The following is a 24400-nucleotide window of genomic DNA, read 5'->3' as shown; positions in this document are numbered from 1 at the left end:
TGAAAGGAAGCTGCAGAGAGGAGGGAGCTGTCCTTTTCTCCCAAGTGACAGAGGACAGGACAAGGGGTAATGGCCTCAAGCTCTGGGAGGGGAGGTTCAGTCTGGACATCAGGAAAAAGTTTTCCGTGGAGAGGGTCATTGGTCACTGGAACAGGCTGCCCAGGGTGGTGGTTGAGTCACCATACCTGGAGGTGTTTAAGGGACGGGTGGATGATGTGCTGAGGGGCATGGTTTAGGGATTGTTAGGAATGGTTTGACTCGATGATCCAGTAGGTCCTTTCCAACCTAGTGATTCTATGATTCTATGAAGATATTTACTGTGAGGGTGTTGAGGCACTGGAACAGGTTGCCCGGAGAAGTCGTGGATGCCCCATCCATGGAGGTGTTCAAGGTCAGGATGGATGGGACTTTGAGAACCCTGATCCAGTGGAAGGTGTCCCTGACAATGGCAGGGGGGTTGAACTAGATGATCTTTAAAGTTCTTTCCACCCCAAACTATTCTATGATTCCATGTTTTCACATTTTTCAATTTTCTTAAAACTATCAGTGGAATCATTGCTATCTTAATGAGCATTTTTTTAAAATCTGCTTTTAGTTTTCTAGTGCATTGTGACCTGTCAGTGATGTGCATAATATGTTTCTTCTCTTCTCAGTTAAAGGTATGTCAAAATAATAGAACACATTGCCTTCTCTTCATAAATTGTTGGTTTTCCAGATTAATGCTTTCTTAACTGCAGTCTCAGAAATACAGAGAAAGAATGGGGAAAAAAGAAGACAACAGAAATACAACTCATAGTTATTACAGAAGTTTTAATAGTTAACTCCAGTAAGATGTATAGTGAATGAAAATCCTTCTATGAAACTATATTCAGCCAAATAAAATGTGATTTAAATGTCATACTTACCATAAGAAGTCTGTCTCCAACCTGCAACCTCCCATCTTTTTGCGCAGCTCCTCCATCAATAATCTTGGTGACATAAATGCTGTTATCCCCAGGGATGTGTTGGTTTCCAACTCCTCCTGCAATACTGAATCCCAGACCTGGAAAAAGTATGGCAAAAAATATTAGCAATACAGTATATGACACTAAAGAAGAGTGCAAGAATAGCATATATTCTGTCTACCGTAAAATTGCAGTCCTTTTATTCAGAAATACAACCCAAACCATTCTATGATTCTATGATTCTAACTTGTTAGACTAGTAATAAAACTCTGAAGCTTGGATTTTATTTTGTTAAATATTAGTATAATATACATCACTGTCTATCAGAAAATAATTAAAAGTATTCTGATTGTTCTCACAATCTGAAAAATACTTGGAGAGGTGTACTGTTGATTTTGCAGGCTTCTGTGGTGTGACAGTGAAGGGGCTATGAAAGCGAAAGACAAAGAGCACAGCTATTTGTATTTAAATGTGCTTCATATATTTTTCTAGGACATAAATATCTTTAGCTATGGATCCATAAAATAAGAAAGCAATGTTCCTTTGTACACATGTAACTTCCATTCAGTGATCAGTGAATTCCTAGATAAACACCCGAAGAGCCAAGCTCTGGAACAATGTCAATAATACATGCCAATAAGTTTCAGGAAAAAGAAGGCAAAATAAATAGATGTTGGGGGAAGAAAAAAAGACAGTTTGACCCTTTTCCTACTTTATCTGTCTTCTGACACATTGTATAAATAGACAAATCATCGCTTTAATTTTTAATAACATTTTTATCTCTCGCTCAGAAACAAGCTAGAGACTACTGTGCTTTATTTCCATAAAAATCTACTTCATACAACTAATTTTTCATAGATCATATAGCTGATGGGAACTTCCAGCGGAATAAATAAGCTGTTACTGACAATAACCTGCTTAGATTATTGCTTTAACCAGACATGTCTCTTTTAGCCGTACAGAAAGAATAGTGACATCTATTCGGAGAACAATCACTAGTTTTATCTATGGAATCTATGTTCTTCAGCCATTCTTAAAACAAACATATTAGTCATAACTGCAACCTGAGCAATAAAATGCAGTAGTAAAAAATGTGTTGCCTGGAATTTGGCATTTTATTGCAACTCTCCAGACTGACTGCTCGGGCAATAAAAGTTAAGAGAGGGTATATTTAATGCACAGGCCTTTTTAGCAGCTGTGTGAGTAAAGAGGTAATTTTTTTTGAGTGAATCAAATATTTTGAGTTTTTGCCCCTTGTCATTTTCATTTCTTCATTTAAAAGAGATATGAGGTCAGATAACATAATTAACTACTTGATGGATAGTGCCAAAACAGCAAAGTAGAGAAAAAAATCCCCTGAATATATATTTCAAATTTAAATACTAATTAATTAATTAAGGTGACTATTAACCGGACACATAAAGTTAATTCAGAAATATGGGCTAATTAAAATAAAGCTTTATTTAGTTTCCAGCTAAACCTGGTGATTACTGTTGCTGTTTATGTGCTACTGCTAGAACGACTCCAAGGATAAAATATTAGGATTTCTTCAGCATGGAAGATTTTGTTCATTACTGTTGAACTACTAACAAAGAAGCAAAATTATTTTTAAAGAAAACATCAAGAATGGAAATTTTATTTAAAACATTAATTGTGGACGAGGAACAATGACTGCATAATGTTCCCTGGTAATGTAATTATCATCCTTTTGACCCCAAACCCATATGCTTCTACCAGTGTAGCGATGTTCTGAGAGTCCTCCAGAAGGATGAAGAGAGCAAATGTGTGAGCTAGGTTGCAGACAGAGAGCTTTCTTCAGCTCCACTGCTCAGTTAGAGCATGACCTTTGGAAGATTAGGTTCTACCATGCTCTGATTCTCTTCTCTCCCCTTTATTAACACTCTATGTTTGGAAAGGGCAAAGTGGCTTCTGACGCATGAAACTGAAAAAAAGAGCACCCAAATGTACCACCCCAGTTACAAAGGGGGTGTTCATAAAGATGAGAAGAGCAACTTTTTCTACTTTTCTTGTCTACACAAAATGTAGCTATATTACAATGCAAGGGGCCACGTTGTGTTTGTAAGCAGAGTCTGCCTTTGGGATCCAAAAAGCCAACACTGAATATAAAAAGATTTAGAAGAGAAGAATGAGACAGGGGAACAACTAAGGAAGAATATAAAAAGATTTAGAAGAGAAGAATAAGACAGGGGAACAACTAAGGAAGAAAGGGTTTATCCATGGCTTTCCTATTGATAATGATATAGAATCATAGAACTGTTAAGGTTGGAAAAGACCTCTAAGATCATCCAGTCCAACCATCAGCCCAATGTCACCATGCCTACTAAATCATGTCCTGAAGTACCACATCTACACGCTTTTTTGACTCCTCTAGTAATGGAGACTCCACCACTTTCCTGGGCGGTCTGTGCCAGTGCTTAGCCACTCTTTTGGTAAAGAATCAATACCACCTCACTACAACAGGTACTTGTAAAGGGCAATAAGGTCTCCCCTAGGTCTCTTCTACTCTAGGCTAAACAATCCTAGTTCCCTCAGTCACTTCTTATAAGACTTGTGCTCATTTAGTTTCATTGCCTAATCATACTGTCTTCTTTAAAAGATTTCTTCTTGGGAAGAATGCGGAATGGAAAAATGGCTCATTTAGTTTTACTTAAATGACTTTTGCTAATTGCTAACGCGCTAGGTAAGTATACTATAATAAAACTTTCAGGATTCATGTGGCCAGATGACATCAGACAACTATACCAATCATTTATGCTACCTTTATAATCAATGAAAATTCATTAAGGGCTTTTAAAGTATGATTCATCTCATCTCAAAGGGACATCTGAAAGAGATGAGATGAATAGTGCTCTTCATTTCTGAAAGGCTGGGAGCTGGATGTGGGAAGAGGTGAGTAGGAAGATGAGTGCTATAAAAGTTCACCACCTGAGTTAGACTCTCACCTCTACTGAGACTGACATTTTCTCTTTTGTTTTAAGAGCTCAGAAAGGTTTGTGCATCCCTGGTGCGTATTCGTCTTGTCACTATCTGCAACAGGTTAGTTTTATCTCAGCTTCTTACTCTCTTTTAAAACCAGAGAATAAATGAAACATTTGCCAACACAGGAAGCAAGACATGTTTTGTAAACTTAGTATTTTTATTGCTCAATTGAATAATAATAAAAAAATTAGCATATTTCATTGCAGAACCTTTTTCTTATTGACTCCTGTTCTGAAGAAAATATTGTCATCAGAACACAGAAGATCTTTCTAACAAGAAGTTAAATGAAACTCTCACTCATAAGCCAAATGGGATGTTGCATTTTATTATTATCCTACACAAAGAACCGAGTTTATTTTAAGCCAGCAAACAGAATGAGGCTTTTAGCTGGGAACCTCCAAATACAAGGGGAAACCAAAGACAGTCAAATGCAAGTCATAACCTTAAAATGTAATAAAGTAGTGTGTGATTTGCAGGTAGTTAACCAAAACAGAGAGCTCCAAAGCCTTAATATGCTTAATTCCTAATTCTGGATTCCTGGCTTTACCACAGAGTCCCATACCACCAAAAAAGTGACCTCTTGAATATAAGTTAAATTTGTGAAGCCACAAAATACATAGGACAAAATAGAAATATTAGGCTAGAAACAACCAAAATATGAATGAAAATGTGCATGTAAGTACCAGCAGATAGAACAAACGTTACAGAAGTTATATGTAATAACAATACAGAACATTCCTGGCTATAAACCTAAAAATAAGCTGCTTCTGTCAAGCCTGGACAGAATGTCTGGACTCTGTTAAGACCACAGCACAGGTGTCTTGTCAGCAGAATACCCTGTACAGTAACACCAGGGTATTGGCAGCGAGGTTATAGCATGTGACACGTGCCATACTCCTGCCTGGATAAGCCCAAAAGCAAAGCAGGTGATAGTAAAAAAATATGTGTTTACTGAATTAAGAAAAACAGGCCATGAGCAGACGCCTAGTCTAAGAGACTTCAGAGAGAAATATTCAAAGTGAAGGACGACCCCATAACAACTGTGACTCCTAGAAGGTATAAAACATTTGTCAAAAAAAATCATTGGTAGTCACTAATCAAGAAAATGCCAAGAGATGTTATAAGGATTCGATGTCCCAAGTCCTTTACGTCACACATGAGTGAGTCAGACCACCTCAGCACATGCACCCTGGGGTTTATGAGGATGTGGATGAAATGAAGGGTGAATGATATATATGACAGAAAGAGCGTAAGTGGGTAACTTATTTGGAGATTTCATGAACAAAAATCACCCTCCCTTACTGTATGATTTCTCGTAGCACTTTACCACAACCATTTTCTGTAGATGTGAAACAAATTGATTTGCTCCAGAACAGTGGATGAACTCAGATGTTACAAAAACTACTTCAGGCAGCAAAACAAGATAATACAACCAGAAAGTACCACACAATTTGTCCATCAAGGACCTCCCCTGGCACTGCGAACCTGGCCGTACTGTGGGACACAACATGTCTATCATGCCCCTGTGAGCAACCAGGCAAGGCAGTGAGGAACCCACGCACAGGTAGCTCCTGCCTTCCCACAGACCAGACACTTCTACAACACTCAGTTACAACAAATAGAGTACAGTGTTGTTTTATTGTTGACATTACTTAAGGTTACAAAGCTAGTATTTATATGGTCTCTTTTTAACTCTGAAAGGGAGAACAGTATCATACTCATGGACCTATCAATGAAATCATTGAATCTGGAGTAATGAAGTCCAATCCAGGCTTCTAATTAATCCAATTCCACTTAGAGGAAGGAAAAGAACATGGGTAATATAAAAAGCTTTGAAAGGAAAAGAACATGGGTAATATAAAAAGCTTAGACTGACGTAATTTGATTGACTTGTTTTGACAGGTATCACAGTCATATCTAGTGCTATATGAATAAACACGCAAAAATAAGGTTAATTATAAGCAGAGGAGCAGCAGGGCATATCTGCCCGTGCCCCTTAGCTCAAGCCTCGAGGTGCCAATTTTAGTTTTCCTAGAGGAGAAATATAACACATATTTAAAAGAAGCACCCCACAACCGTGAAAGTTTAATACACTTGTTATAGCTGTGATATGATTAGTGTTCATTATTGACAGCACATTTTTTTATTATTTGGTACACACAAAAATTAAATACATTACAAAACAAAAATTAAAATATATTTCACAGTAATTATGCAATGCTACAAGGAAGGACTTATCTTCCTCTACAGAGCTCTCTTTGGTTTTATTTTTCATTGCATGAATCAATTCCCGAGAAATTACTAGTCCCAAACACTTCTCCCTCGTGTTGTAGGGATAGATTCAAATATCAATTTTTTTTGAGTGAATTCTTATAACTATTCCTATTGGTGACTCATGTGACAGGCTATACCAGGAAGACTTAATAAAATTTGCCTACATTTTCTTCTGTGGATGAAAAAGTCAATCTAAGGTACTGTATAATGCATAAAACTTTAACTAATATTCATAACATTATTAAAAGCTGCCTACTTTCATTGCCATCATTAACCCGTGCTTCAGAGCCTGCTCCCAGATCACTCCAGAGGGCTGTTTCATTATAGCCTTGACCAGGAAAAAGATCAAATCCCCTACGAATACTGACCCTATCATTCTCTAATGTTTCTTTCTAATGGCCTTGGGTTAAAAACTTCAACCATCTTCCTTACTGTTTTGACTTTTTTCCCCCAGGAGTATCATAGAATCATAGAATGATTTGGGTTGGAAGGGGCCTTAAAGATCATTCAGTTCCAAACCTCTGCAAAGGGCAGGGAGACTTTCCACTGGATCAGGTTGCTCAAAGCCTTCATATATAGTGTTTTCAGTTATTTCCCAGTTGATAGTATAAAGATGATATACAGTGCCACTAGGTGAGAAGAATATTCTCTGAAACCACCTTATACAGGGATAAAATTATTGTCCTCTTTACACCATATGTCATTATAAACTCGTGCCTTCAGCTGTTTATCCAGAATTTGTTACTCAATTCCTTTGTTCTTGCCCACAGCCTTTTTTACATTTATTATTTTCATCCAGGCCTACAATCTGGCTGCCAGTGCGCCACCTTTCCATGCTACTGAACCAACAAAGATGCCAGATTTCAGGATCAGACTGGCAAGCACACGTGAAATACTTCCACAGGGTAGGGCCAGCTTGCTCATGAGAGGCTATGACCAGGTGCTGCTTGGAAGTGGTGATTATGCAGCAGGCAAATGTGCACTGATTATACAGTAACAGTGATAATTCTCTCTGGAGGACTGGACTCTTCCGTAACCTCAGTAGAGACAAGTCTTAGGACTTTTCCACATGGAGGTAGATTTTGGTCAGAGGTTTTAGTAGCAAGTAAACAGTGAAATTGTTCGTCATTCATCTGTCTCTATCTGCAAAAGTTTTAAACACTGCAAATTCAAAATTTTAAAATAAATTCATTTTAAGAAAATAGGTCTAATTTTAACTATTCTTAATTTAATAAAAAGAAAAAATAATTGAAATGTAAAATATAGCAACAGAATCTTGCTGCGTGGCCCAATGCAGGAACCTGCAGGGGTCTGTTCTCACTACTTGATTGATGGGAGAGGGAGAGCAACGGTAATGATCTCAGAGAGATTAAAATGTCTTCAATACACTGATGCATATGTACTTTCATAGTAACCCAAACAGGTCTCTGAAGGACTAAAGGTTAGGAAGCATGGTAGCCCGTTAAAACTCGACAGAGGAGAGACCATAGCAGTAGCTGCTAGCTGGTAATACAAGAAGCAGTGATGGCAGGCTGACTTCCATACTGTTAACTGAGAATACCTAAGTAGATTTGCAGTCTCCATTTCCAGTTTTGCAATCTGCTATCCATAACTCCAGGAAATATATGTAATTTAAAAATTTGGCTATCATTCTGCTACTTACAGTTCCTTATAGCTGTTCTGAAACAGCCCTGTGCTGGGATAACCCAGAAAGCTGCAGGCCTAACATTGCTTTCTCTAAGCTTGCTCTTCTGCTGTAATCAGGGGAGTGCAACACTATCCATCTTGGTTTTGGACTGAGACCCACAGAAATCAGAAATACAGAAAAATCCACAACATGAAAAAATTACTTCTTGCTATTTCAGAGATTTCTTAACTGAGTTTTCACAGAATTATAGAATGCTTTAAGTTGAAAGTGACATTTACAGGTTATCTAGTCCAACTTCTCTGAAGGAGCAGACACATCTTTAACTAGATTAGGTTGCTAAGAGCCCTGTCCAACCTGACCTTGAATGTTTCTAGGGATGGGGCCTCCAAATTAACAAGTTAGTTTGCTTTGGACTTGGAAGAAAATCTAAATAACGGCCGCTTTTTTTTTCATCTGGCTTTTAACTCTTTTGGGCACTGAAATCAAACACTGCCGTTGAATCTATCCGGTTACAACAAAAAAAGAAAGGATTCTGTTCTGAGGACACAAGGTTAAGCTCCTCAGCTTAAAAAAAAATATATTTACATTTCCAGAGAGAGAGGACAACGGGAAAGTGAGATTATGGTGAAAATATTAACATACCCACAAACCAGAGTGTATGTTTAAAAACAATCAAGCTGTAGATACAGTAGATAAAGCATTGGGGTTACATTATCATAACAGTAAAGCTAGTCTTTCTGTAATGTTTAACAAAGCCTCAGAAACACATCTTGTTAAATTACACTGCTGTTTGTAGAAATTTGTAAGATAATCTAACACATAAATGAGAACAATCTCTTCTTTTCCATTCAGTTTTGCATTTAAATGTTTTTCCCATTACAACTTTTTGCCTGAATATATTTATCCCCAAAGATACATCCCCATCAGGTGGAGTTGAAAACAAAAAGCAAGCTCAGAAAATACATTTAAAGCCTCATTTGAAGTTGTGTTTATTCTATATTTTTATATTTATTCTAATTAGTTAGAAAAAAAGTTTTGAAGAGAGTGCAGACAATAAGTGGTGACCTAATTGCACAACAGAAATTCTCAAGAATACTTGAAAATTTGGCTGATTTTTAAAGCATCAATGAGGATTCAAGTTCATTGAAAATCGTAGTAAATCATGTCATCACAATTTTACTAGTATACAAAAAAGAAAGAGAAAATTATTTAATTTTTTACATAAACTGCCACACCAGGAATTAGCAAGCCTCTCTGCAGTTTTGGAAAAGCCACATGATATACAGAGTCTAAACATTTCATTTAAAATCCTGTCAAATTATGTTTTTAAAAAATGAAAATTAGTGATGTAAAACACATAAATCCAAGATTTACCAGTTAGGAAGAGCATTAACCACTTATAATATGATTTTTTGAAATGTTTTTTTCATTTTTCACATTTCCATGACGGGTTTGTCTATGTCTGCACTGACGCTCTGGATGCAAGTTGACTTCCTGCTCATGCAGGAAGTTTTTGCACATGTTTAGTGCATCCACAAGGACAAATAGTCCTCAGATCCAGAGTCACTAAAAAATCAGAATTTTTGATTAGCGTAGACATCATCTGACTGGCTGCCTGAGTGATAGGATCATTTACATCTTGCAGGGAATAATATTAAGCATAACGTAAGTGACTGTATGGCTAAGTGTGGTATGAATGGACTGTTCAAAACAACCTTTTTTTTCTCTTTTTTTTTTTCTGTATAAGCAACTTTTTTCTTAGTAAGAGTGGATTTGGGTTGTTTTTTTTCACCCATCCTCATCCCTGCCCTTTTATACACTTGGGCAAAAATCAGCTGAACTGTGCGTGGCTTATGGTTGGACTTGGTGATTTTAGAGGTCTTTTCCAACCTTAATTATTTTATAATTCTATGACTAGAGATGAAGGTAGCCCTGGAATTGTTCAAGGCCAGGTTGGGTGAGGCTTTGAGCAACTTAATATACTGAAAGATGTCCTAGACCATGACAAGATAGGAGAAGAAGATGATCCCTTCCAAACCAAACCATTCCACGATTCTAAGAGCCCAGTCACCCTAATTAGCAGCAAAAAGACAGCTGAGGGTTGCAAGGTATATTTTTAAGACTGTCATATGAAGATCTAAAGCCTCACTATTGCCAAAAGAGATAACCATACTCTCTTTTATGCCTTTGGCCAAACCTTCCCACCACCTGCCTTGTTTCTGTCATGACAATTTTCTAGCCAAATATATTGGCAAGCTGAAAATGCATGAAAACCAAAACAAATTATTCTGAATCACAGACAAGGTGCATATTCACCAGAATCAACAGAGAGGGCAGCAATAAGAGCAGGTAGCTGAGGATGGTGTCAGGTCTACATTTAGCAATCATAAGTTTGAAATGCTCCTGAGAGCCAAGACGAATCTAATATTGCTATAGGGTAAGAAAACAGTGTAATAAATTTGCTTATTCAATATTTCTCATTTTTTCCTCTAGCAGATACACTAGTACTGTGAACCCTTGCTGATTAGAGAATGAAATCTCAAACCTCGAGCTCACAATTTTGAAAGAAGCACTGGGTTTGAGAAAGTTGGATTTAAGCACCTTTGTTTGCCTTGTGAGAATGTTTAATTCAGAGCTTAGTTATGCACAAGGGCTGAAAGCAGTAGGAAACCAAATTATCACTACTGCCCCATTTGTTTTCCTTAACACAAGTTTTTATGACAATTAGCCTCATTACTGCAAGTATGTTCTTGTGGCTGTATTTATTTTAACTGCATCCTGTGTTAAAAATGTAATTTCCCCTTAATATACAACAAATAATAGACTCTATAAGTTTTAATTTTGAGAAGCACCTTTAACAGGGATCAGCATGGCAGAGCTTGATCTGACTAGTTTGAAAATCAGAGAAGTCCTGATTCTCTTCTCTCTTCAACAGAAAATTCAGAGAAAATCATAGAATGGTCTGTGTTTGGTAGGGACCTTAAAGATCATCCAGTTCCATTCCTTGTGCAATGAATCTTGAAGTTTTTTCTAGCTTTCACCCACTGTTCATGCTCTTAAATTTCACTTGCCCCTATTTAATTCCTGGTACATCCCATATAAATTCAGACGTAACTTTTGGAGAAAGGAACAAAAATAGCATGCTGTAGCTCCTCTGCAGTGCTGAAAGACAAAAAGGCAATTACAGAAATGTGGAATGTCTACACCAATGGGAATCCAAATAATCTGGTATGGATTTCACATTAAACATGAACTTAGGTTCAAATTCTGAAATATTGTTCATTTGCTATGCAGTAAGTACACCAGTTGTTTCAGACATAAGAATCAGATTTATACTGACAGTTGATTATAGTTTGTCTGTCATTAACAAATAATACCTACATAATTTTCTGCACAAATTACTATAATTACTGACAGCAGCATAAATTATTTCACCTTCTAATAATGCAATTGGAAATAATTTGAGCCTGTAGATGTGCACACCAGGACCTTTTTTAAAGTAGTTACCCCTTTTTGATGAGATGCAATTTTTTTAATTCACGGTACTATGTAAAACTGTGCTTTTCCTGCTCTTTTTTTCTGATAAAGATTAATTCTTGAAACCCACAGACACAGGGGATAGCTGTTCTAATTCATCATCAAGTGCTATTTGCTTTGTATAGCATTAGGTTGTATATCTTTCACAGCATTAGGTTATATATCTTTAACTGAGTATAGTTGGGTCACCACTTTCTAAGCTGGATGCCTCCCTTAGACAAATATTTCAGAATCTGCCATCACTAAAATAGAGACAGAAGAAGCAGTTTGTTAGTTTGGGATCTGTTTAGCAACCATAATTGTCAAGGAGAAACTCATCAGTTTCTTTTGTTCATCTCCATCTGATGAGGAGAATTTATCATTTATCTTCTTATCTCTGTTGCAAAGCTGAACATAAATACTTTCTTGAAAAGCTCTCTGCCAATTATGTTCAAGCTTGAAAGTACAAAATGAAATAAAAATTAATCTTGTAGCCTCTTATGTATTTGTAATCAACCTATAAATAATCTGTCATCTGTTCAGTTACTTCCTTTTTAAAAAATACAGAGATATCAGGACAGAAATTTACAAGTAATTTGGGGTTGGTTTTGTGTAAGGCGATTCATAGAGCCCTGATGTTAAAAGTTTGCAAGTATATAAATGATATAAATGACATAGAGAAAGAAAAGAGACGGTGCTTGCTGAACTGTAGTAATAAAGTGAAGACACTCTGAAAATACATGAGTCATTGCACTTTGCTTTGACTCTTTTTGTCTTCTTCCCTTAGTTCATTTAACTGATGATGTTTTCTTGGAATCATAGAATCAATTATATTGGAAAAGACCTTCAAGATCATTGAGTCCAACCATAAACCATGCTCTAAGAAACAAAGTGAAATAGAAATATTTTATTTGCCAGTATGAAGCACATTACTCTAAAATGAGTGAAATCAGACACTTGTGACTTCTCAGAAATTATGCTAAATAATTTCTAAGGGAAAACATTTTCTAGTATACATAACTAGAAAGATAATATTAACCAATATTTGAAATCTGCATTCAGAAATCCGGAATTTTTCAGACTGGACCCAGACAATGAAAGATTTTCTAAGAGCTTCTGTTTAACAGTGTTGAGGCTTAGACCATAACACCTAAATGTAATTGTTTCAGGGTGGGTTACACTTCCTGTGAGTAAAGGTTTCCCTGATTTTTTTTGTCAGGGCTCTTCATGAGATATGGTATAACACAAGACCCTGCTATTAGTTTTTTGGGGCATTCTGCCTAGGAGGGGTGTTAACATGGTCTTTCCATCAGCTGTTTCAATTAATCACAAACCTTGAACTTCCCTGTAATGTCAGAGGAAGGGTGTAGTATTTGTACACAGCATTCCAAACAAAATGTGAAACCCTAGGAGAAAGAATTAATGTACTAATGTGTTGATTTATTCCCAAGCCACTTCTGGGCCTTAGAAGTGGAGAAAAGTGTTTAATATGACATCAAGATTTAAAATTAAAATCTTCAGTGCAGTTCAAGACAAAGGAGTCTTTACCAGCCTCCAAATTCCGAAAGGTGCTGTGGGCGTGGCGTTCAGTGAAGAACCAGCCTCCCATCTGACCAAACTGTTCCTAGGGACAGTGATCCTGACTCGAGCAAGAGGAAAGCTGAAAAGCCAGAGAAGTCCTGGTTGGATGGTAATGAACAAATGTATACTGAGACTGCAGTTCATAGATTCTGCAGTTCATTAATATTTTCACACATGGAAAAATTTCCTTTCTAAAAAATATTTTGTCTCTTCTAGCCATAACTACAGCAAAAAATCTGAAATACTAAATTATCTTTGAGAAAAAGCAGGGTTGTTTTTTTTTGTCTGGAAAACACCCTCTTCATTTCTGCAGGTTCAGGACTTATAGATCCCTATATCTATTGTTTGTCTTCATACTGCAGGAGTCCAGAGGAGAGCTACAAAGATAATCAGAGAGTTGGAGCAACTCCCACACGAGAACAGGCTGAGACAGTTAGGCTTGTTCAGCCTGGAGAAGAGAAGGCTCCAGGGAGACCTTATAGCAGCCTTCTAGTACTTAAAGGGATTTCCAGGAAAGTTGGGGAGGGGATCTTTATCAGGGAATGAAGGGATAGGACTATAGGGAATGGTTTTAATCTGAAAGAGGAGTGATTTAGATGAGATACTAAGAAGAAATGTTTTCCTGTGAGGGTGGTGAGGCACTGGCATAGGTTGCCCAGAGAAGTACTGGGTGTGATATCCCTGAAAGTCTTCAAGACCAAGCTGGACAACACTTTGAGAAACCTGATCCAGTGGAAGGTGTCCCAGTTCATGGCAGGGCCATTGGAATCAGATGATCTTTAAGGTCCCTTCCAACCCAAACCATTCTATGATTCTGTGACTGATCACTGGAACTTGGAGTTAGTCAGTCTATAACAGAACCAACTATACTTGCATCATGGTTAACAAACAGCTGTCCTGCACATCTGGATATTTCCCATGCTGCAGACCTGGTGACCTGCCTGGTAATCTATCACATCATAATTCTCACTTCTTCTCAATCTAGATTTGTAATTTTGTTTATCATAATTTATCTATTAAATTTTGTTCTACACCCTGTGTCCTACGGGGCACAGAGAGCAAACTCACTCTTCAAGGATGTGCCGCATGGTGAGAAGATTGTTATCAAGGGACCATAATCCCCTTTTAAGCCTTTGGTATTTCAAATAAATAACTTTAGATCACTTATTTTTTCCTTGTATTAGTGGCTTTCTAAACCTCTGATCAATCTTACTGCTTTCCCCTGGGGTCCCTCCAAATGGCCTACACCTTTCTTGAAGTGGAAAGTTCAAAGCTCTACCTGTGAAGGATGAAAGGATTGTTCATATGCCTTATAAACGACATCTCAATTTATAATCCCAATATAGTATGTGAATGTTTCATCACAGCATGATGCACAAAAGACAAGATGCTGCAACTAATAAAGTTCTAGATACTCTTCTACAGTATGCTTTTCTTGACAGCTTTCTGTCAAGCACAATTTGGTAGATTATTTGATTATTTCTGCTGAAAGCACCTTGCAGTTGTTACCATTGAATCACACATGTTTTTTTTTCAGAACCCTTTCAGTATTAAATCCTCCCAACTCATGGTGTCATCTGAGAAAAATAAGAAAAAGAGTTGCAAAAGAGGAGTATGACATCCTCAGGTAATCATTATTCTTCAAAATTTTTCTAGGCGCTTATAAAGAGATTTCCTACTTGTTCCAGTATCCTTCCAGGGTTCTGAAAGCAAACTCATGTCTTTAAATTCCCTTTGGCTCTCTTTGTCCGCCTCAATGAAGATGAGTTTTCTTCTTCCCCTTTCCAGTTTTTCACCTTACCTTCTCCACACAAGTGTTCAAAACCAACCACCGTCAGCAGTCAGATTTCATCAGCTAAGTTTCCATGGTTTGGGATCAAGACCATCAGGACCCGCAAGCATAAAAATACCTAACTTCTTTAAATGCTGTCAGGTCTGTTCTCTCTTCATTTGAGGCTGAGGTCCTGTCCCTGTGTTGCCGGTTTTAATCATGATAGCAATCATTATAGCAGAGATGACCTTTCTGTGAAACTGATGCCAGCATAAAGGTAAGGAAGTTTTATATCTTGCCTTGAAAGCAATATATCATCTCAACATTCACTGTTACTACAAAGTACATCTCTAAACTACAATTATTTTCACTGCGTTACAAAGCAGATGTGATTTGCTATAACTGAAGAGCTGAGCTTGGCAATGAAGGAGTGGTTAAACAAGGAGAGAAAATAAACACAGTCTCTTCAGCAGAAGGAAGGGATCCGAGTTAAGGGAAAGCAATGATGGGTAGTGAAATGAAAGGGAAGCATAAACCCAGTTGAAGAAGAAGGAGGATAGTGGATATGTAGCAGAAGTTTCTGTATTGTTGAAGCAGTGAGATCAAGCTTCTTGCAGAAGCAAGGTACAGTCTTGCTGTGCCAAGACTTGTGCTCCCTGACATGTAGAAATTCTGCCACTTGGGACAACAACAAAGTAATACAGTTATTTAAAAATATTTGAATTCAAAATTTAAATATATCGTTATTTAAAAATACTATTTAAAATTAACTTTCAAAAATTTTAGCTATGGCATTTTATAACTATTAGAATTTAAAAATCATACACATCTGACCTACAGACTACAGATACGATTCACCCCTGGCCTGCTGTTTACACCAAGTTCATTTTTCAATTATAATACATAAAATGCAAATGTGCCTACATTAAACTTTACTATTTTATGTGCTGCAGTTTTATGTTTCCTCAGGACTGGTGATGCCGCACCTTGAATACTGTGTCCAGTTTTGGGCCTTCACAAGTAAGACACTGAAGTCCTGGAGCGTGTCCAGAGAAGAGTGACGAAGCTGGTGAAGGGGCTGGAGAACAAGTCTTACGAGGAGTGGCTGAGAGAATTTGGGTTGTTTATCCTAGAGAAGAGGAGGCTGAGGGGAGACCTTATTGCCGTCTACAACTATCTGAAAGGAGGTTGTGGAGAGGTGGGTGTTGGTCTTTTTGACCAAGTGGTAGATGATAGGACGAGAGGGAATGGCCTCAGTCAGAGTCAGAGGAGGTTCAAAATGGAAATTAGGAAGAATTTCTTCACTGAAAGGATTATCAGGCACTGGAATAGGCTGCCCAGGGAGGTGGTTGAGTCACTATCCTTGGAGGCATTTAAAAGATGGGTGGATGAAGTGCTTAGGGGTACAATTTAGTAGAGGACAGGTATGGTTGGGCTTGATGATCTCAAAGGTCTTTTGCATCCTAGTGATTCCACGATTTTGTATAAGAAACAAAACAAATGAAAAATAGAACGCAGTTTAGGGGGGAAGAGTCTATTATATCCTTATTTGCAAATATCACTTTGCAAAATAAAAACATCAAGCATGCCTTGAGGATATTGTTCTTTTACCTTACGCAACATATCGTTTGATATCCTAAAGACTTTTTCTGTTATTATATCCTTTTTCAGCTTTCATTCATCTCTAAGATCTTGCTCTGAAATTGTTTCTTCCTGTCAAAGACAATTATTGGACAAAATTCTTTCTAGAGAATTAAAAAATAGGCTGCTTATTAGTTCACATCAGTCACTACTCAAAATTCAGAAGCAAGTATCTGGGGTAATGAACACAGACCTTTGCGCTTCTTCTGCAAGAAGCTTGATTTAATTGTGTCCACAATACAGGAACCTCCGATACATGTCCAAATCAGCAGCCTTTTGTACATGTCACTGAATGTTTGTGCACTGGCATCCCAGAGGCTGGACTTCTTGATTCCACACAGGGGAGTGTGGTCATCAACACAGACAATTTGTTTGATGGCATATGGCAAAGGATTTCTTCCATCTAAACCCCAAAAGAAAGGTTGCTATTTCTAGGAATATGGCTATAATATTTAAATAAACCAAAGCCACCCTAACTGATGAAGGAAAAGCAGTTTTCCAAAGTTGGACAAATGGTTTAAAATACAAATAGGAAGTTAAAGTACTATAGGGAAATTTCTTTTTGCCAAGTGTTACCACTTGTAGCTGTCACCTAAAAAGACCCCAAGTTGCATTCTTTCTTTTGTTTTCATTAAGGATTACTACAATTTTAGCTAGAACTCAGAATAGTGAAAGAAAAATGAGGATGACAGACCTGAAGAAAGGACTAGAATAATGTATTGGAAATAGCCAGATGAATGACTATTTCCAATTTATTCCTTTGGTGTCCGGCTTCTGACTAAGCCAACTATTCCCTTCAGAACTTCAGAGATGCTTTAATGTAACTCTTTCCTTTTTTTCAGTTAGTGGAAATAAAAAAGAATAATACTGACAATCTAGAATATTTTTCTAAATAATCTGCAGACTCAATATTTTATTTACCATATCACTTGAATCTTTAAAACTTCACCCAGCTTTGCCACTCCACTACGATCAGAATCTCTAATGCCTTTCTCAGAAGACTTAAAACATTGACTGTCTGCCTGTGCTTAGGATTACAGAAAAATAATGAGAAAAGAACACAAGGAAAATTAATATCTACAGCTCCCCAAGCTATAAAAATGTGATTAAATATAATGCATTCTTTTAAAGATGCTTTTTCATGTCATTGCAATATTTCTATGATACATGCCATCTTCCAGACACCAGAATTCTTGAGAAAGATCTGGACACTTAAAAAAAACTATCAAGAAGACAGAACTTGCTGTGTAGTTAATTAACTACAAAATGAAGGATGAAATCACAGTGCTCTGTAATTTCACTCAGTTACTTTGCACGTTTGGCTTTATATTCAAAAAAGGACGAAGTTCTGCAAAGAAATATAAGCATTTTCAGACTACTCAGTTGCAAATGACAGATATTGTGTCAATGAGTGTATTCCACATAGGTTGCTAAAGCCTTAATATATGTTCTGTTGCATCGGGATGTCACATCAGGCTCACAGCAATCACTGTCATATATTTTATTATTTATTAAAGTGGTGAAAGATCAAGCATGATCATTCTCTGAAACTTGCTTGAAGAATTAAAACCAAGGAACGTAAAGGTAGTGAAAAAGACTGAGAAAACTGCCACTCCTTAGAAAATTCTCACTCCTCCACTAAGAAAACAGAAAAAAGACACTGGCCCCCTGTCTATAGAAGGAATTCTTTCCACACTCAGCCCAGTAATTTAGCAAATTACGCCATTCTCCTTCCTCATCTTTTGATTTATTGTGCATTTGGAACTACTGATGAGACAATTAACACTGCTACACTGTCTGCTGCATCTCCTCCCTCTCATCCTGGCCTGATGAAAACAGCAATGGCAAACATAATGAAAGAGAATTTCTATAACTTCCCTTTTAACTCTTTCACAGCCCTTTAGAGTGGAGAAGGATAAGATGAAACTATTCAGTGACCCAGAAATTTATAATCTAAAGGTAAAAAGGAGTACAAAGGCATGCTACAATGACAAAAATATTAGACCTACTGTAATTACATGACATTTGGTCAGGAGAAAAAATTAGAATTGGGAAAGAAGTGGCGGAGGCAAGTTCTTGGGATTTTTAAAAATGACACAGAGAAAAAGGCAGCAATGTCAAATAGAATCCTAAAGCACATAAACCACAGTTTTCCATACAAGACTGAGACAAAAGATGTTGCAAGAAACTTTTCAATAGTGCCTCAGAGATCACTGTGTCACTGGGAAATCAATTTAGTAAGCAACTTCCTTTGAAGCATTTCTGCAAGGACGGGATACATCAAACATGGAATTTTTTAAATCGTCTGCTGTATTCTCAGAAGAAAGCCATATGAGCCAAACATGGAGATGAATCCATTACTTATCTAACAGCCAAACATAGAAATTAAAAGCTCTTTCTCTCTGTGTGGGTAAAGGAGGTGGACAAAGAAAAGAAAATGCAACACCTTCCTTCCCTCAAATGTCCATTTTCAGGTTACAGAGTTAAATCTGCCAAGGCAACAAGAACAGTATTGAGGGAATCTAGTACATCATACTAGCTACTCTTGATCCACAGCAGAAACCACAGAAGTAACTTTGACCACAGCAAAAGGATTAACATCTTATGACACCAAAAGCCAATGACAACTTATGATACTAAAATCCAATGTCACACCGTACCACTTGCTGTCTCAAATCAGAGCTGATGAAACCATCCAGGCAACTGGATAATAATATAAAATTTCTACTTAATTCAGAAAGGTCAAGCAGAAAAGATTTTGTCAATAGAAATGTCAATGACATGCTTAGCTCCAAAGATGATTGAATTTCATCTGATGTGACAATTTGATACCACTATCTCCTAGAATCACAGAATCATGGAAAGGTTTGGGTTGGAAGGGACCTGCCATGGGCAGGGACACCTTCCACTGGATCAGGTTGCTCGTGGCCTTATCCAACCTGGCCTTGAACAGCTACAGGGATGGGGCATTCACAACTTCCCTGGGCAATCTGTTACAGTGCCTCACCACCCTCATAGTCAAGAAATTCCTCCTTGTGTCTAGTCTAAATCTCCCCCTCTCCAATTTATAGCCATTGCCCCTATTCCTATCAGTACAAAGTCTTTGTAAAAAGTCTGCCCCCAGCTTTCTTGTAGGCTCCTTCAGATACTGGAAGGTTGCCTCAGAGCCTTCTCTTCTCCAGGCTGAACAACCCCAACTCTCTCAGCCTGTCCTTGTATGGGAAAAAAATGTCTTCCTAATATCTGATCTAAATCTCCTCTCTTTCAGCTAAAAACTGTTCCCCTCATGCTTTCCCTGCACTCCTTGATCAAAAGCTCCCCCCATCCTTCCTGAAGGCTCCCTTTAAGTACTGGAAGGCTGTTATAAGTCCTCCCTGGAACATTAAGTCCTGCCATTTAACAAACACGATGACAGATTTACTTTCTTTCTCCACCGAAGACAGAATCTAGCCAACGTTTATTTTTCTTGAAACAAAATCTTAAGCTTTTGGCGCCCAAGCCCAACTGCACATCTCTCTTTCCCTGTGCTGCTGCTTTTGCTCTATTGCATCCACAGTTCATTAAGATGAATCATGTTCTGCTGAAGCTGCCTCATCAGTAGGTATTGCTGAAGCAATTTAGTAATGAACTTAATGTGCAGTGCTGAATTTTTATAGCCATCTCGATTGGCTATTAAAACACAGCGCTGCGCTGGTGAATTGCTACTGCACCACTTCAGAGACAGCAAGTGTGATGGAGTTGCAGAAAGTACTGATTGTTTCAATAGAAGTCTCACTCTTTGTGAATGATTTCTGGAAACTGATACTTAAAATCTTATATGAGATTAGATATTTATTTTGCATATTTATCCAGGGTTCTTAGAACTGCTTGAAGAGTTCTTAAGAACTGTATAGTTTTGAGGGAAAACCAAACACAAACAAACAAAATATATGTATATAAAATTGGTGCATGGTTCTCCAAGTCATTCTGTTTATTCCTTTACTACTATTAATAGAAAATGACAGTGAAACACAAAAGACGGACCTCAGAATTGTAATGAAAATATAGGACTTCAAACAAGTGATATCCTGCACCTCCCAGGACAGCTCTAGTTTTAGGTGAGACAATCAACAAGAAGGATAAGTTTGCATTCTATTGAAATTATCCTAGTTGATCTGGAAAATAATTGTTTTATCAATTGACTACTTAGCTCCAAAGATGGTTGAATTTGGTCTAAATTGACAATGATTTGATACCACCATTTCCTGCCATTTAACAAAAAAAATGAGAGATTTTTTTTATTTCTCCATTGAAGACAAAAAGACAGTAGCTCAAGCCTGAAATAGTAGAACTGGTGTGCTACTCTAATAACAATACTTATTATTATGTGATGTTACAATAAATAAGCACTACCTCTCTGCAGGAATGGAAGGGACCACTCAATGGATTTAATGTTTTTTAAGAGATATTTCGTATGTGGTAATTCATACAAATGTGATGGCAAGTCTGTAGTGACCAAAGGCAAATAAAACATTTTAAATTGTACTTGTCATGTAAAGCAGAATATCATAATAGCAACTGTAGGTAGGTATCATCACTTAAAGAAAGAGATCCTCAGTCTGTGAAATATGAAATTGCGGATATAACTTATCATTTTTTCTTCCACCAGGCACTGGCAACATTAACATGTCAAAATATTTTGAAAAAAAGCACCTATAGCACTAACACAGAGTTTTCTATTTTTATGAGTTTCAAGAGAATACAATTTTCATGTGATAAACTATGCAGATATTCACATATTCTTACATTAGGCAATCCTAGCCTGCAGGAAAGTCATGCCTTTTTGTGATGTTAACTTATAAATTATGGGTTTAAGTCACTATCTTAAAACTGGAAAATTATGCATTTGTGCTTGACAGCCCTTTCTGCTAACTGGATGAAACACAAGTCTCTTCAAGTAAAGTAATTTCACAAAAAAATGGTATTTTAATTTCAGTTGCGGTGGTTTTCTATTTATACGTGTAGCAAGTGATAGTGTGTTACAGTTATATAAAGTGAAACACTTTAATTAGAGTTGAGAATCTAAATAGTTTGTTAAATCTAGGTTTTGGAAAGTTTGCTGCTTCCTCATTTTTTCTACAGCTCTTTTATTTTTATGTTACTTCCTTGTGCTCTGTTTTCAATCAGGATTCACAAAAAAGCTCACAGCACAGAAGGAGGAGAACACTGAAAATCAGAAGTAAATTCATAACTTGCCATAAAATCCCCTCTCCCCAAATACTAAAGTGTGCTCTGCAGTATTTAGTGTCCCTTAAATTAGAGATAATAGGCCAATGTAAAAGTGATAGCTATATTAATAAAAAATTATGTATAGTCATCAGTCTGAAGCAAGCACTTCAATCAGTTACCAAACAGGAAGATCTGAAAGCTCTCAGTGTTCTCTGAAATTGGGAAATAAATTTAGGTTCTTTGTTTCCAAAAGCTCCCATGTTCATTTTAAGTGCTGTAGCTAATACTCGGGATAAAAAGGTAACCTTTGGCTTTGGTTTTAGTGGGTAAAAATAATAAGATTTCTCATTTCCTTACTGGGAGCAGCATTTGTAGAAATTCAAAATATCTTCTATTCTGCTGTTTTGAACTGAACACCTTATTTTAACAGACTTTTAAAAATACACATATTTCTACTGTACATTTCTGGCTATTTCAGTTGGCACTGCAAGCTGGGATGCTATCTGTGCAAAACCCACAAGATTTTCCAACAAAGTCATCAATCCAAACTAAAATATGTCAACTTATATAAAACAGAACTTTGGAACTGTAGACAGTAATGAAGTATATAACATTTCAGTAACAATTCAAGGTAAAGCTCTATGAAATCATACCTTATATTGATGGTGAATATCTCTGCATCTTCTCAAGAAACTCCAATAACTTATTGATGAGTTAAAAAATATGCCACTTAAACCATCCCGATTCTATTCTTAGTACAGTAAGAAAGCTTTGTCACTACACAGTGACTTGATTCAGTGTCATCAAGAATAAAACAAATAGTTGTATGAAAAGGAAATCAACCACATGCTGCATAGTTGCTTCAGGCCAGCACAGAAAACAATGAAATGGAAACTCTGGAGCTGGTTATGCCCAGTGACTCCATCTAGCATTTAGATGGGTACACAAAATTCAAAAAATAAACGCATAGTATGCCCTTTGTATTCACCCCATCTTATTTTTGAGTATTTTATTGAGATGCTGGGTTTAGGAGCTTAATCTTTTCTGATTAAGAAAATTAATATAAGGAGGATAGCAATCCAGAAGGAGATACAGACTAAGGCTGAAGTATGCTTTAAAGACAAACTAATTTCTAATTCAGAGCCTCAAAGTATAATAATACTCCAAATGGATTAAATGGAAAGTCCTGATATGGCCCTAATTCTGAGAGCAGGAAAGAGGAGAGGAGTAAGTGTCTCCAAATATCTTTTGTTAAATGTCCAAAGCTGAGTGGAGTGAATCTGATAAAAATGTATCATTGGCTGAATTCACCAAGAATGGAAAAAAAAAATAGCATTCTTACACTTGGCAAAAAAAAGAGAGACAGCTGCTGATCTGTCCTGAGCCTTTCTGCCTAACACAGCGAGCAAAAAGGCAGCTCTGGCTACCACTGCCAGATTCCCATGCAGCTAAAACACTGCAATTGAATTGTCGTGAAGGGTGTGGGAAAGTAACCCTGTTTCTCTATGATTTCATAGTCAAGCCCCCAGAATATCCAGATGGCAGAATCAGCTATCCTTTATATTTTGTTTAAATGTGTGTTTTTAACTCTGCCATTTCTGCTCTCCATTCTTCTGGTACTCAGCTGCTCTGCTTCACATATGCCAAGTTTCATTTCTGTAGCTGTGTTGTCTTTTAAGATGTCCCATTTCCTATATACTTTAGGTCATAATTTTATTATGTGATCCAACACCACTGGAATCATTATCTCTGCACTTTTTTCTCCTTCTACATAGTATCAGAGCTTAATTTATCAGTTAGGTATTTTTAGGTAAAACGGTACACAACCTCTGTGTTTAACTCAGTTTCTGACTACCAGAAGTTTTCTACAATGGTAGAAATCCATATTTCTGTCTGTTTCTTTAAAAAATGAAAATTAAAAAAAATCAAGATTAATTTCTATAGATCAGGTTACAGCAAGCATACTACTTAATACTTCTGGTTTCAGTAAAAAGTAGGTTTGCAGTATGATAGAACAACATGAAAATTCCAAAGGACAGTGGAATCCCTTTGTTATAAATCCTCCATTCTGATCTAATTGAATGGGTTTGAGCACCGTAATCTCTGAATAGCAACGGAAGTTTGTAGTTCACTGCTCATACACTTTTCTTTGTAGCGTCTTATAAGAAGCTAATATACAAGTTATATTACAAAGCCAAATACCACTACTAAATTGTTTTGTTTTGAATGTCTGCATGTTTATTCCTTAGGAAGGAATACTGCGGTGTATGCAATCCACTGTCTTTACTGTTATTTTTATTATGTTTCAATACAGAGTAAGAAAAGTTAGTTAGTTAAGGACAAGAGTTTCAGTAGGGTCTAAATCCTATTGATTTTCCATAAGAAAGCTCCTCTGTTACAGCCCTCAGCTAATGCAAAGACACTGGCTTCTAAAACCTGCAGTGTCCTCAGAGAGACTGAGCACCCATAGTTTACTGCTAAATGCTATGCAAAGCCAAACAGTGAATCACTAAAATTCTAAGTCCAATCAAAGAGACATGCAAGAGGAATACAAAAGACAATCTCCTGAAAGAGAGGATGATGCTCACCTTCAAGTATGATCTACTACACATACGCAGGCAAGCTGTGATGAGTGCTGTCCCACAAGGATTCGTATTTGGACCAGAGCAGTTTAATATCCTCATCAATTATATTGACAGTGAGATGGAGTGCATCCTCAGCAAGTTTGTAGATGACACCAAGCTGAGTGGTGCAGTTGCCACACTGGTAGGACAGGACGTCACCCAGAGGGACCCAGGCAAACTGGAGAAGTGGACC

The 24400-nt window shown here is 37.1% G+C and overlaps 1 protein-coding gene across 33 annotated transcripts in view; it reads right to left on the bottom strand.

Moving 5' to 3' along the window:
• Positions 1-24400, bottom strand: part of DLG2 (discs large MAGUK scaffold protein 2) — a 1074248-nt gene that overhangs the window by 306838 nt on the left and 743010 nt on the right. For all 33 annotated transcript variants that reach the window (XM_054071916.1, XM_054072001.1, XM_054072006.1 and 30 more), the window contains one exon: positions 906-1042. In XM_054071916.1, coding sequence (XP_053927891.1) covers positions 906-1042 — 137 coding nt within the window. The remainder of the gene's footprint in view (positions 1-905; positions 1043-24400) is intronic.

The sequence above is a fragment of the Cuculus canorus genome, chromosome 1, assembly GCF_017976375.1.
Source record: "Cuculus canorus isolate bCucCan1 chromosome 1, bCucCan1.pri, whole genome shotgun sequence".
Lineage (NCBI taxonomy): Eukaryota > Metazoa > Chordata > Aves > Cuculiformes > Cuculidae > Cuculus > Cuculus canorus.
This window is presented reverse-complemented; position numbering and strand designations above follow the sequence as displayed.